Raw genomic sequence first — 13,234 nt, forward strand, 5'->3', positions numbered from 1 at the left:
CGGCTCGACCACAGAACGAGGGCACTGGGTTGGACTGGGATCCCCCCCGAGGGTTTTTCCCTCCGCTGCTCCTGTCACACCTGGTCCCTCTCCGGAGAAGGCAAGGCGCGGTTGCTGGTTTTTCTCCCAACTCGGCTGCAGCCCAGCGCGGAGGCCCCGCAGCGACAGCGCGGACACGCGTGAGCCGGAGCAGCCGGGAGAGGCGCTGCCCTCCCCCGCTGCGGGGCCGAGCGCGCTGCCCGCAGCGGGAGCGCGATGCTGGCGTGCCCGTGGCTGCTGGTGGGCGGTGGCGTGGTTATTTAACAGCCGGGCAGTCATTTTTAGGACAGCGGCTCACAGGAGGGGTGGAGAAGTACCACCCCCCACCCCGCGTCTGCAGCCCCCGCGGGGTTTGGCAGCTCCGAAGTGCAGCCAATCCGCCACCGCCCCCGCGCTCAGCAGCCGCCGCCGCCCCCGCCGCGGCTTGGCAAGGCTCGGGAGCGCGGCAGAGGTCCCCTTATGCGGTCAAAACCGTGGTAGTGGGATTGCGGCCCCACACGGAAACAAACCGGCTCCTTCGCACCGGCTTTTTTTCCCCCTCTTTTTGTAAGCACCTTCCAGTGCTAAAAAAATATAAATCATTGCAGTCTATACAGCAAGAACTCGCTACTTAGGAGACACATTTCAGCATGTACCCGTGCTTAAATATATTTGGAAAGATGAGGCGGGGGGGAAGGGCACTTTCCCCTGTCTTTCATCAATGCTTGCTTGAAGCGAGATAGAAATAATTACGCGGAGGAAAAAAAAAAAAATCCCTCCCCTCCCCCCAACTGAGCAATCATAATACACTGAAATTTCCCAAAGTCTAGTCAGCTGCAAAACATAAATGTTTATGGAGCTAGAGGATCATGTTGCAGACGCGTGTGAATGCAAGACCTGGATTCCTTTTCTCGGCTCCCCCATCTCTTTCTTTAGGTGGTTTTTAGCATTATTTGTTTTGGGAGGGGAAAAAAAAATCATCTTCGCTTCAGTCTCTTGCTAGAGGTCCAGACTGCTTACGTCTGAGCGCCCCTTATCATTTCAGTGAATGGCAATTGCAGCCTTGGTGCTGTTATAGCAATGAAGCTACAGACGTCATTGCCTCCTGTTGGACGTGAGATGTGTCCAAGCATCAGCCCCTTTTGCTTAAGAAAAACTCTTTAACTTCCACGCAGTCGACCGGCAGGCTTTTCAAGATCCTGTGGACCCAACATTGTATTGAGAGAGTGATATCTTTTTATTTCTGTATACATGCTCACGTACACAGGTTTGTGTGTATGTATATATATAAAAATAGATAAATTTAAGATGTAGGTATACTGCAAGCTCCTCTAAAAATTCCTGCTCGTCAGAGTAGCTCTGTGCATCGTTTTGTTAAATACAGCCTGGCGGGAAAGCCATCATCAATCAATTTTGGGTAACAAGGAAGACTTGTTGAAAACCTTGTTCTCCAGACCCTGGGAGGATGTTGGGCTGCTGGAGCATGGAAGAGCCAGGATTGTGCCCTGAACTTCACCCACTTGGCAGCCGCTATTCCTAAAGCATTTCCCCTCTCCTCCCTTGTCTCTTTGCCTCCCGGACTGAGAATCTGCTCTTTAAAGTTGATCTGAAGGGGAAAGGAGAGACGTGCGTAGTTTGGAGGGTAAGTTGTGTCCTCCCCCTTTCTTCCCTCCCCCTCCCCCCTGTCGCGAATACCCGCTAGCGAGCTCTTAAGTCCGCCAGGAAAGGGGGCAGGTGGCGGGATGGGGGAACGGCACATCTTGCACTCAGGACTGAAAGGGTTACAGGGGGACCGAGAAAGACCGACCGACTGCGAGGGTTCTGACTTCACAGCGGAGTTTGCAAGCTGCGAGTTACTCGTGAATATTGCCATCCGGCTGCAGAGCCCAGTAGCACCACTCCGCCGCCTTTCCCGCGGGTGCCGGGCAGGGTGGCCGCAGCCCTCTCCCCACCCCGCCCCGAGCCGCCAGACCCTCTCCTGGCTCTGGCAGTCTCCGGGAAGCCGAGGATCCCCAGCATCACAGCACATGACCCCTGCAGGGAATTTAGCCTCTCTGCACCTGCAGGCTCTTTTCATCTCTCCTTCACTGCTCCTGTTTTTCTTTTCAATCCTGTCATTACCCCCACACACACCTTCCCCCCCCTCCTCTCCCGGAGTCGTTCAGCTTTTCCCTTCCTCTCCTCCCCGGCGCCCCCCATTTTTTTTTGTAACCAGAAGGAATCTCAACTGGGGAAAATCATATATATGTAATAGCTTTCTCCTTGCTTCCTCTCCATACACTCCCCCCCCAAAAAAGGCCAAAAAAACAGCACCACTCCCGAACATTTGGAAAAACAACAGAGAACTGTTGCCTCTTTAATTTTCACTCACATACTCTGATGAATGAGCGAGAAAGGGGGAGACCTCAATAGCCCCTTTAGACGTGGGGCTGAATTGATGGGACTGTGATTTGTAGGATTTCTCCTCTTAGTCCCTGCCTCCTACGTGCTCTCCAGCCACTCCAAAGTCTCTTCCCTTCTCTTTAAGCAGCGATTTCTTTCAATCTCTACCTACCTCCCTGTCTCTCTCTCCCTCACACTCTCCCTCTCTTTGCACACACACTCATCTCCCCAGAGAGAGAGAGAGAGAGAGAGAGAGAGAGAGAGAGAGAGGAGAAACTCAACTCCCAAACATCGACCAGATGTCGAAGAAACGCAAAACCCAGGAGGGTGGCGGAGCTCGGCTCCCCCCCGAGGACCCCAGAGGCTGCTGTGGGGCCGTCGAGGAGCAAGGTAGGGCAGTAGAGGCCTGCAGGTGGCCGGGCGGTTGGCAGGCAGGAGCCCAGCGCAGGGGCGCGTCAGCCTGGATGGCCTCTTGCAGCCCACCGACACTGGGATGACTTTGGCGTTTAGGCCAGGCTGCGCCCACCAGTGGGCTCGAAACTGCAGAGCTGTTCAGGCACTGAACTTTTGAGAGGGAAAGGGTTAAGGGGGGCAAGGGGAAGGGGAAAGGGAGAAGGACGAGACTGTGGAAGGGCGGCTGAGGGGGGGTGGGATCTGCCGAGTGGTCCAGGCTCTCCTCCCCATTGCAGTTTTGCTACTGCCATGGGCATAGCTACACAGCCTCATTGATTTGTAGCTTGTGCAAATCTGTTTGCAGGGCACTCCTAGCTTGGGCAGAGAATGAGCTATAGGCACCTGATGTATACGTTGTGGTTTTGCGTGGGTCCAGATTCCTTCAGCAAGCCCCTGTCCCTGGCATGATTTTAGTTGCGTCATGTTGAGGCTTCAAATGCTGCACTTGCAGTGTACTTTGCATCCAGCTAAAGTTGGTTTTCCCCCAGCCTTGGTGCTTTGCTGTAATTTCCAAGCTCCGAGTATTTGTGCTGAAAGCTGATCTGTACTTTTTGAGAAGATAATATCAGTGTAGCAGCTGAGTGGTGTAAAATCAGATATGCACACAAGTGTGAGTTCTGCAGCCTCATTTATTCTTGTTGTTAAGCCACCCCAGTGGGTACCCTTCCTTTGTGTTTATTTTACCCTAAATGGGCCCAGATGAACTAAGCTAAGCTCTGAGCTTGTGGCTGTAATGCAGAGAGGAAAACAGTGACTAGATTCAGAACAGCGTTTCAGGCTGTTGCAAATGGCTCTGGGGTCTATGGTGGGTGATGGTGGGTGTGTGGTAGGTTCAGATGATGATGTGAATAGGTCTCTGTGCATGCTCGAATTCAGAAAAGTGATGCTTTTGCCTGGGCAGGTGTGCACAGAGAAATGGAATGAGTGTGTTCTCCAATATGGAGTCTGTGGCCCTCTTTGTAAAGGATATGAAGGCTCATAATGTCACAAGTCACCCTGATCGTGAAATTCACATGCCACCATGGATGTTTTTCCTATTTGCAAGGAAATTTGGCTGGAGTGATCTTCTTGTTTCATTACGAAGGGGCACTGGTAGTGATTCACCATCTCTCTTAAAAGATATGGTTTAGGGTTTATGTGGTTGTTGGTTTTAAATTGCTTTGGCTTACCCACAAAAAAATAAGATCCACTTTCATCCCTTTTTATAATTTATCAGCTTAGAACCAATCTTGACATGGGAGGGACATTTTCAGGCTCTGTGACTGACTTATTTTGCATGACAGCATTCAGTGTTTTTGCAGTGTGGAATTTTGCTGTTACTAACCTGGAAAATCTTACCTATTTGTCAGCAATGTAGGAGGTTAAACACAGAAAGGGCATTCAGCTCAGACCCAAAAGTTGGCTATAGATTGCACATACATTTAATTTAAATGTATGTCAATAGTAGATGTAGGAGCACCTTATACATTATTGTCATGTAGTGATGTGTGCCTAGGTTTGTTGTTTTTTACAGTTTTTTTTTTTTTTTGGAACTCCATAATAGCATTTCCTCTAACTCTTCTGATTATGTAACAAGAAAGAGAACACAAAATACAACTTTAAAGCAGGATTGTGTGTTTTTTTTTTTCTTGGTTTCAGTGTGTACAAAATGAATGAAATGGGAAGTGAAAAAAAAAAATATTTACCAAAGCATTGATGTGTATTTAAAGAGAGCAAATAAGGCATAATTTTCCTTGTAAGGGGACACAGGTTATTTTATAAATCAATCTGATTGAGAAACCTGTGCTTGTACCTAGGTAATCCAGGCTTATGTTTGCTTTGACCCAGTAAATGATGAAATTAAATTAAAAATGTAGTTTTATTTCTGAGCTTAAATTTATTCTTGAGAACTTTTATTCTGTTTGTTTTCTCTCTTCTATTTTACAAGAAGGAATGTTGCTTGTTAATTACATTGTCTGTGACTATGTGACGGTAGAAACCATTAAGAGTGTGCAATGTATTACAATGTTGTAAGGAGTGTATTTTGGTGTGAGATGGTGGCTATGAAGCTTTCTTAAGGCATGAGACGTGGAGGTACATTTTTCATTAATTAAGCTCAAGTATTTCACTATGAAGCACTGTAATCTTGCAGCAGGTTTACTACCTATGAGGAGAAGCTATACTTGATACTCTGGAGGGAGGGTGCATAATATTTGCCCAGAAGTATGGAAAAGCCATGTAACTGCTGGGTTTTAGCGTTAAAATGTGTGTGCATTGGAAGCAGGGAGGCAGGGAAGGGGAAATGGGCATTAGTAAGTGAAGGGAAGAAAAATAGAGAGCTCAGATTTCTGGAGGCTGCCAAATCCTGTTCCTGCAGAAGTTAAATGCAGAAGCCATGCTGTCCTCTGCTAAAGAGGTGACTTCTTTTGATAACAGAAGTGCAAGTGAACAAGAGCCTGAATCCGGGTCTGCCATCTTAAGTCTCTGTGTCAGCTGGTCAGCTGAGGGCATGCACTGCTTTCAGGTGAATCTCAGACCTTTTTAAGGGTTTGCACTTCTGTTTTTAAGTCTTAAGAGAGTGCAGACTAATTTTTAGCTGCCCCATTCTGTGTTGGATATTTGGCCAAGTGAAATGTGTGCTTGTGGAGTTTCTTTCAGCTCTTGTTTATCCTCACTTGGCAAAGCTGTGGGTGGACAGACACTATGTAGGCCACAATACAGATTTTTCAGACTTCCCTGTTGTGGTTTTGTTTTGCTCTCCTTCAAAGTATTTTAGTAAGGACCTTGTAATCCATACTAGAACCTTGCTTTTTTTAATGGGATCTTATGCTGTATGTTTCAAGCCTCCCTGGTGTGGAGAGGAGATAAGGGAAGAGAATACTCTGCATCTTCTACTTTCTCAACAGTGGGAGTCTGAGCCTGTCAGGCTAACTCAAGGCAATTCACAGCTGATCCTTATTAAGAGGTAAGTTAAGGCTCACTCCCATAATCTGTGGGGAGACAGTGGCATTTCCAGGGAGAATTCAGATTTTTACTCCTGCTGAATTGCCTCTCAGAGGTGCTCTCTTCTTTCCACCGACTCTGCATGGAAACTAAGGTAACTTCACTAGTTTGCGTGTACCAGTGGCACAAACTCCTACAAAGCTGGTAGGGCCCTAGTAGTAAAATCAGATATGGTTGTTCGGTGGGTCCTAACAGAAGAAGCAGATATGATTGTTCTGTGTGATACCCAGGGTGGAGGAGGTAAGATTTGTCTGTTGAAATGCAGCTTTGTGGATTCCCTTGGTAGTCAGGAAGCAGAACATTTCTAGGGAGCTGAGATGAGCGTCTATATTTAGTCACCAAATTCAGATCTGAGAAGTGCTGTTTCTGCTGACTGAATGTAAACATGTAAACAACTGTACTTCAGCAGATGACTCCTGCCATTGACCAGATCTTTTGGGCTTCAGTGCAAGTCAAATGGCAAATGCTGTTCTTACTGTGAAAAATTTCCCTCTTGTGTCTAATTGGAATCTCCTCAGGAGTAATTTGTACCCATAATAGGCTAGATTGGAAATTTTCTTGCAGAGCTTTCTTTGAGCACGCTGGATTCAGGGAAGGAAGAATCTACTCAGTGGTCTCTGTTGTCACATATATAAGTGATAGTTGAGAGATCTCTGAGTTTTGCAAAATTGGTCTCTAAAGAAAGAACTGTTGCAAAACTCTTACAGAGGCAAAGTTGAACTCTTATCTGCCCAACAGTAACTTTTAAGAAGGGATTACTTTCTTTGAATTCAATGAGACTGGCCACATGCTTATAAAGGAAGTGTTTGCAGGATTTTGAGGGTTGTAGTTATTATTAAGCAAAGTCCCCTTGAGGGTCACTTCTATGCAAGAGATAGTTCCCTAGTAATGACTGAGGGGAGCAATTTATGGTAGACTATTTTCTCTGGCTAGTACTAGATGATTTGTGTGAGTGCTTAGCGTTTATGTTTGTCTTGAACTTTGGTGTTAAGCTATTGATTATTATGAAATCTTAATTTGTGAGCATACACAGGAACATTAGTTTTGTCCTGTTATTCAAGGCTTATTCATTGATGGAAATCAGAATCAAACCCAACTTATGAACTAAATTTTCCCCCTCCTACTTGATCTTCATCAATACAGTTAAACTTTAAGTCTTTACTCCATTTGTTGTTTTATCATGCAGGTGACTACTGGGATTCCTCCGAGCACTGTACACTGATGCTAATCTTCATGTTTCTCTGATACAGGTGAAAAAGCAAAGCAGTTCTTCCCTTGTGTGTGCTATTTGACGCTTTAGTTTTTCCTGCACTTATTTTTCTCTATCCTCTGTGTCCTGGCTGTTCTTTTCACTTAACTTCTGATCTCTGAATCAAAGAAGCCCCCTCTCTCTCTCTCTGAATCCCACTCTGGAAGGTCTGGCTACTCAGTTAAGGTGTTCAGTGACAGAGGCTAATGCTTTTGTGTGGCATGAGAAAGAGAATGCAGTTCCTGTACAGCTTGGGGTTTGTGCTGTTACTGTAATAGCACTGAAAAAAAGTGATCCTTTTGACTCTGTTCATAGAAAAAAAGTTTGTATCATGAAAAAAAGAACAACATAAAAGATAAAAGAAATGCAGAAACAGCTTTTTTAAAGGCTTTATTAATGGAAAAGAAATCGTGCTTTCCAAAGCTGATTAGCTCAATGGTTACTGATAATTGCCCATGTTAGATTTTGATTTTTGATCATTCCAGATGCTGTGAACAATAGATGAGATTGAACCTTTGGTTTCAGAGCATTCAATTTAACATGCTGAAAGGGAAGGCAGATTTGCCAACTGCCTTCAATGTATGTGGAGCTATAAATTGAGAACGCTGAAGACATGTAAAGCTAAGGAGAATTCAGAATGTTTGGGAGGACAAAGCAGCATCAGGGTATATATGATGTGAAGTAGCATTTTAAGTGCTCCTCAGGTGTTGTTTCAGACTTGCCTTTCCATCCACTGTGAACCTTGCTTGAAGTAACTTTGCTTGAAGTAAGATACAAAGGGTAATGTTTGGACATTTTGCTTAGTTTGTTTCCATGGAGGACTTTTCTGTCCAGCAGTGGAGAATTGCCTAGTACAGCTTGACCTTCAGCTGCTACTAACCAAGACATTGAGGTCACTATCTGCATTCTAGGGGAAAAAAGCTATCCCAACTGACACCATGAGGCAGAGCCGTAGGGAAAGGGATGATATTTTGAGTACTTGACATAGTTGTTTTGGTTGGAAAATATGACTTTGGGTAAATTACTGACTTGTTCTATAAATAAATTTATTCAAATAATTTAAAAATGGAGATGGCTTTTTAAATATTTGTTGGCACATAGGTTCTTCAGCTGTGCTGGTCATGTAGCATGTATGGTAATGGTGTAAAAATGTTTGGTGGGTCAGGAATTGAAATTTCAGTGAAAAGCAGTGGAGAAGACTTCTGAGTGACTTTCTGAAATGGCATTATGGTTAAATAACCAGGTTTTCCAAGAAAAGCATCTCATGAAGCTTTGTGATAACTATTTGAAATTCTGCTTTGGGCTTCATGAAGTTGTAGGATAGTTACCACAATGGTGATGGCCTTATTTGTGTTTGGCTGTTGAGTGTCCTCATGGCTGGCCCCAGCTTGCAGAGTGTCATGTTAATCAAGGTGGCAACTGCTGTTACATGGAGTCAAGCTGTGCAGTTAGCTGAGTCTGTACCCACTGGTTGTTGCCTCCTTAACTAGACAGTCAGTGGGGAGAGAGCAGCTCTGAAAAAGATCTTCAATTGAAACAGCCTTCTGACTACACAGTGACCTTGAATGACCTCTCAGAGGGCACTAGGACTAAGCTTTGGAGAGAGCCCATTCCTCACCTGGCCTCAGGTGCACTCCTGACTTGACCCCTGACTCCATTACCCTTGAATAAGCATAGAATCAACCAGGTTGGAAGAAACCTCCAAGATCATCTAGTCCAACCTATCACCCAGCCCTGTCCAGTCAACTAGACCATGGCACTGAGTGCCTTATCCAGTCTTTTTTTGGGCTGCTGTCTGACAAGAAAAGCCCTTGATTTAGAACACCTTATAAAACTTACAGAAAAAGCTAAATATGGGGGACAGTCATAAAGGTGAGAGGATTATGAGGAAGTGCAGTTGAAAATGTGAAAACTTCCCAGGTTTGTCTTCATTTCTGGTGGAAAGAAAATTTGCATCAGTCTCTGGGATTTATTAAGAATGCATTGCATTGTTTCATTTGGCTTTTCTTTCTTTGTCATTTGCCTCTTCCTGCAAATAAATGAAGCTGCTTCTCTATTTCTGGTCAGACCTTGAAATACATGAAAGAGAGTCCTGGTTTCCCTGTTACAGTGTCCACGTTCACCTGATCACACAGTGTTGGCAGGAGGCTGCCTCTTACTGTTGATAACATTGTGCTGTGGTTTCTGAACATATCTGAGTCCATTCCATCTGTGTGGGAAAGGAGGGAAGCTATACAAGCACAAAAATGCAGATAAATATATTTTTTAAAGTTGTGTTATTAGTATGCAAAACCTGAGACTTGAATCATTCTAATGAAGCACTTTTTCTATTAATAAAGTCACTTTGTGTTTTCATCCTGTGGCCATAAAGTTTTTTTGATATATGAGTATAATGCTGTTTTTAAGTTACTAGTGGTAATGCAGAAACCTTGGCAACTCGGCGAGCAACAGTTGTGGCTTGTGTGCTGGAGGAGGAGGAGAGGGACACTGTCTGGGTTTGATGGCCCAGAATACATTTGGTTTGTGTGTTTATCACTTCACTCACAGTGTGATGGCTAACAATGTTGACATTTAAGGTGTGCCCACACATTGGGCAATTGAGCTTGTGTTCCTGAGCTCATTCCTAGTATGTCTGCTAACATGTGGAATGAGCAGCTGTATTTCGCTTGTCAAGCTCTATTAAAGCCATCCACACTGTGTTCTAGTTGAGTACCGTATGCCAGCTGAGGGGAGTTGGGAATTCATTGCATTGTACTCCAGTCAGTGTTGGGCCCAGATATACATAAGAAGATATAAAATGAAACCCAGTACGATATGGATCAGAGGTGGAAGAGTCATTAAGTTTAACAAATTATTCAAACTGATATTCAAATTGACTGTTCTGTTTGTGATCAGGTTACCTTTTAGACCTTGCCAGTGGGAGGTCTGATTAATTTTTCACTTTTAGTCTTTATTCACCTGCATTATTTTTCCATTGTATTTCCTCTAGCATGGATGCAGCCAAGATGAGCTTTGATGGGATCACATAACATTAGGGATTGGAAGTGACCTCTGAAGATCATCTGGTCCAACCCCCTTGCTAGAACACCATCACCTAGACTAGAAACACAGAATCAGTCAGGGTTGGAAAGGACCACAAGGATCATCTAGTTCCAAGCCCCCTGCCATGCCCAGGGACACCCTACCCTAGAGCAGGCTGCCCAGAGCCTCATCCAGCCTGGCCTTAAACACCTTGAGGGATGGGGAATCAACATCCTCCCTGGGCAACCCATTCCAGGCTCTCACCACTCTCATGATGAACAACTTCCTTCTCATGTCCAGTCTGAAACTACCCACTTCCAGTTTTGCTTCATTCCCCCTAGTCCTGTCACTCCCTCATAACCTAGAAAGTCCCTCCCCAGCTTTTTTGTAGGCCCCCTTTAGATACTGGAAGTCCACAAGAAGGTCACCTGGGAGCCTTCTCTTCTCTACATTGAACCGCCCCAACTCTTTCAGTCTGTCCTCATAGCAGAGCTGCTCCAGCCCTCTGAGCATCCCAGTGCCCTTCTTGGAAACACAAGAAATGTTGCACAGGCCATTTTTTATGTTGGTTAATCCCAAGCCCTTGCCTACAGTGTTTTGAGGATGTTGGTGGATTTTGGTTGGTTGGTTGTGTTCTCTTTCCAGTACGTGAGGAACTGCTGCATGTTATTGCAATGAAAATGCTGATTCTTGGAGAAGGTGGTGTAGGATTATGGTCCTGGTGCTTGAAACAATCTAATTCTTAAGATTCAGGTATGTTTCTGAGAAGGTCCTATTTGAATGTTGCTCAATAATATACCACTTGTCTATTGACTTGCACATCCTGTTAGTTTCAAACTATATGTACTTACTATAGAAACACAGACTGGTTTAGGTTGAAAGGGACCGTTAAAGGTTGTTTAGGCCAATTTACCTGAAATGAGAAAGAACATCTTCAACTACGTCAGGTTGCTCGGAGCCCAGTCTAACCTGACCTTGTATGTTGCCAGAGATGGGTCTTCTCCCACCTCTCTGAGAAAGCTGTGCCAGTGTTTGACCACCCTCGTTGTAAAAAATGTCTTCCTTCTATCTAATCTAAATTTACCCTCATTTAGTTCAAAATCATTACCCGAAACAATCATTACTAAAATGTTTGTCCCCATCTTTCTCGTAGCCCCTGCCATGAACTACTGGAAGGCTGCAATAAAATCTTTTTCTCTGGAGCCTTCTCCAGGCTGAACAACCCCAAGTCTCTCAGCTGTCTATGTAGGAGAGGTGTTACATCCCTCTGATCATTTTTGTGGCCCTCTTCTGGACCCACTCCAAAAGGTTCATGTCTGTCTTCTGCTGAGGAAGTTTGAAAATGCTTTGGATTTCAATGCTGTATGTGAGAACCACAGGGTGAGATTTAGGCAGGGATTTAAAGGTGCATGAGACACAAATGTTTCACTAGATGAAAGGCTCACCAACAATGGCAGCATACAGCTCCACAGATTTAAAACTTAAAATGATTTCCATGAAGATTTGAAGCTGCTAAACCCAATGAAGAGACCACTGTAATTATACATATATATGCTGTTGTGCTAGTTTGAATCTAGTCTAGGTGATTTTCACAATAGTGGGGGGGTGGGTAACACCCAAACCATCACAGCTGTATGTGTTTTTATTGAGTTTTGAAGTGCCAAAGCATCAATTATGTTGTAGGCCTTTGCAGCTGATGATGAAAGTGGCTTCTGGTGTGCAGCGTCTTACGGGATGGTCTTGACAGATGCAACTCATTTTCTAGAGCCACAAAGGTGATTAAGGGAGTGGAACAGCTGCCTTGTGAGGAGAGGCTGAGGGAGCTGGGGTTGTTTAGCCTAGAGAAGAGGACACTAAGGGGGGACCTCATTGCTCTCTACAGCCACCTGAAAGGAAGCTGTAGCCAGGTGGGGGTTGGTCTCTTCTGCCAGCAACCAGCAACAGAACAAGGAAACAGTCTCAGGTTGTGCCAGAGGAGGTCTAGGCTGGATGTTAGGAGGAAGCTCTTTCCAGAGAGTGATTTGCATTGGCATGGGCTGCCCAGGGAGGTGGTGGAGTTGCTGTCCCTGGAGGTGTTCAAGCAAAGCCTGGCTGAGGCACTTAGTGACATGGTCTAGTTGATTGGCCAGGGCTGGGTGCTAGGTTGGACTGAATGATCTTGGAGGTCTCTACCAACCTGGTTGATTCTGTGATTCTTTAGCTTGGAGAAGAGGAGATTGAGAGGTGGCCTCATTAATGTTTATAAGTATATGAAGGGTGAATGTCAGGAGCACATAGCCAGGCTCTTCTCAGTAATGTTTAAGGGCAAGATAAGGGGCAGTGGGTGCAAGGTGTAGCATAGGAGGTTGCATGTGAACGTAAGGAAAAAATTTTTCACTGTGAGGGTGACAAAACACTGGAACCGTCTGTCTAGAGAGGCTGTGGAATCAAAACGTGCCTGGATGCGTTCCTATATGACTTAGGCTAGGTGATCCTTCTCTGGCAGAAGAGTTGGACTAGAGGACTTTAGAGGACCCTTCCAACCCCTAACTTTCAGTGATTCTGTGTGACTTAATGATTCTGTGACTGCAACCTGGGGCTTGAACATTCCCCAGATTTTCCTTAGGTCAGTGTCTTCTTGCCTTCCTCTTGTATTGGTCCCAGGTAAATAGTAGTTAGGAATAGATTGTGCCTCACTGCTTTTTAAAGGCAGAAGATGTGGGACAGAACTATTTGGTGCTTATTTTGTTTGTTTGGGTTTTTTGATCATTAAAGAATTACAGCAGTCATTTTCAGCTGGGCAACTGCAGACTAAGCATCACTAATCCTAAAGTATTGTATATTTTTAATCTGAGATTGTAATAGGCTATGAAGGAAGGAGGAAGGACAAAAAAGAAAGCTTACTATGAAGAAATATTTAATTTTATTCAGGAAACATTTTGGCAAAAATCCCCTGGATCTGCACAGAACCTACAGATTTAAGATGTCTTTGCACAGCCATAGGCTGAGATCATGGCTAACTACATATCTGCCAAGTTTAGCCTTAAATAAATAGATGAAAAAAAGGTCGTGCTTCATGCTTTGTTCAAACTCTTGAAATGGTTCTCACTTAATATTCTAGGGGATAGTGACCTCCCTTTGAAGATCCTG

At 44.8% G+C, this 13,234-nt stretch overlaps 1 protein-coding gene across 1 annotated transcript in view; it reads left to right on the top strand.

The window, feature by feature from the left end:
* The first annotated feature begins 2,684 nt into the window (after nucleotides 1-2,684).
* PDE10A (phosphodiesterase 10A) overlaps nucleotides 2,685-13,234 on the top strand; it is a 410,304-nt gene continuing 399,754 nt past the window's right edge. Inside the window, exon 1 of the mRNA XM_064158232.1 lies at nucleotides 2,685-2,790. Within this exon, the coding sequence (XP_064014302.1) occupies nucleotides 2,700-2,790 (91 nt within the window). The 5' untranslated portion in view covers nucleotides 2,685-2,699. The remainder of the gene's footprint in view (nucleotides 2,791-13,234) is intronic.

Source organism: Pogoniulus pusillus, chromosome 18, assembly GCF_015220805.1.
Source record: "Pogoniulus pusillus isolate bPogPus1 chromosome 18, bPogPus1.pri, whole genome shotgun sequence".
NCBI classification, from domain to species: domain Eukaryota; kingdom Metazoa; phylum Chordata; class Aves; order Piciformes; family Lybiidae; genus Pogoniulus; species Pogoniulus pusillus.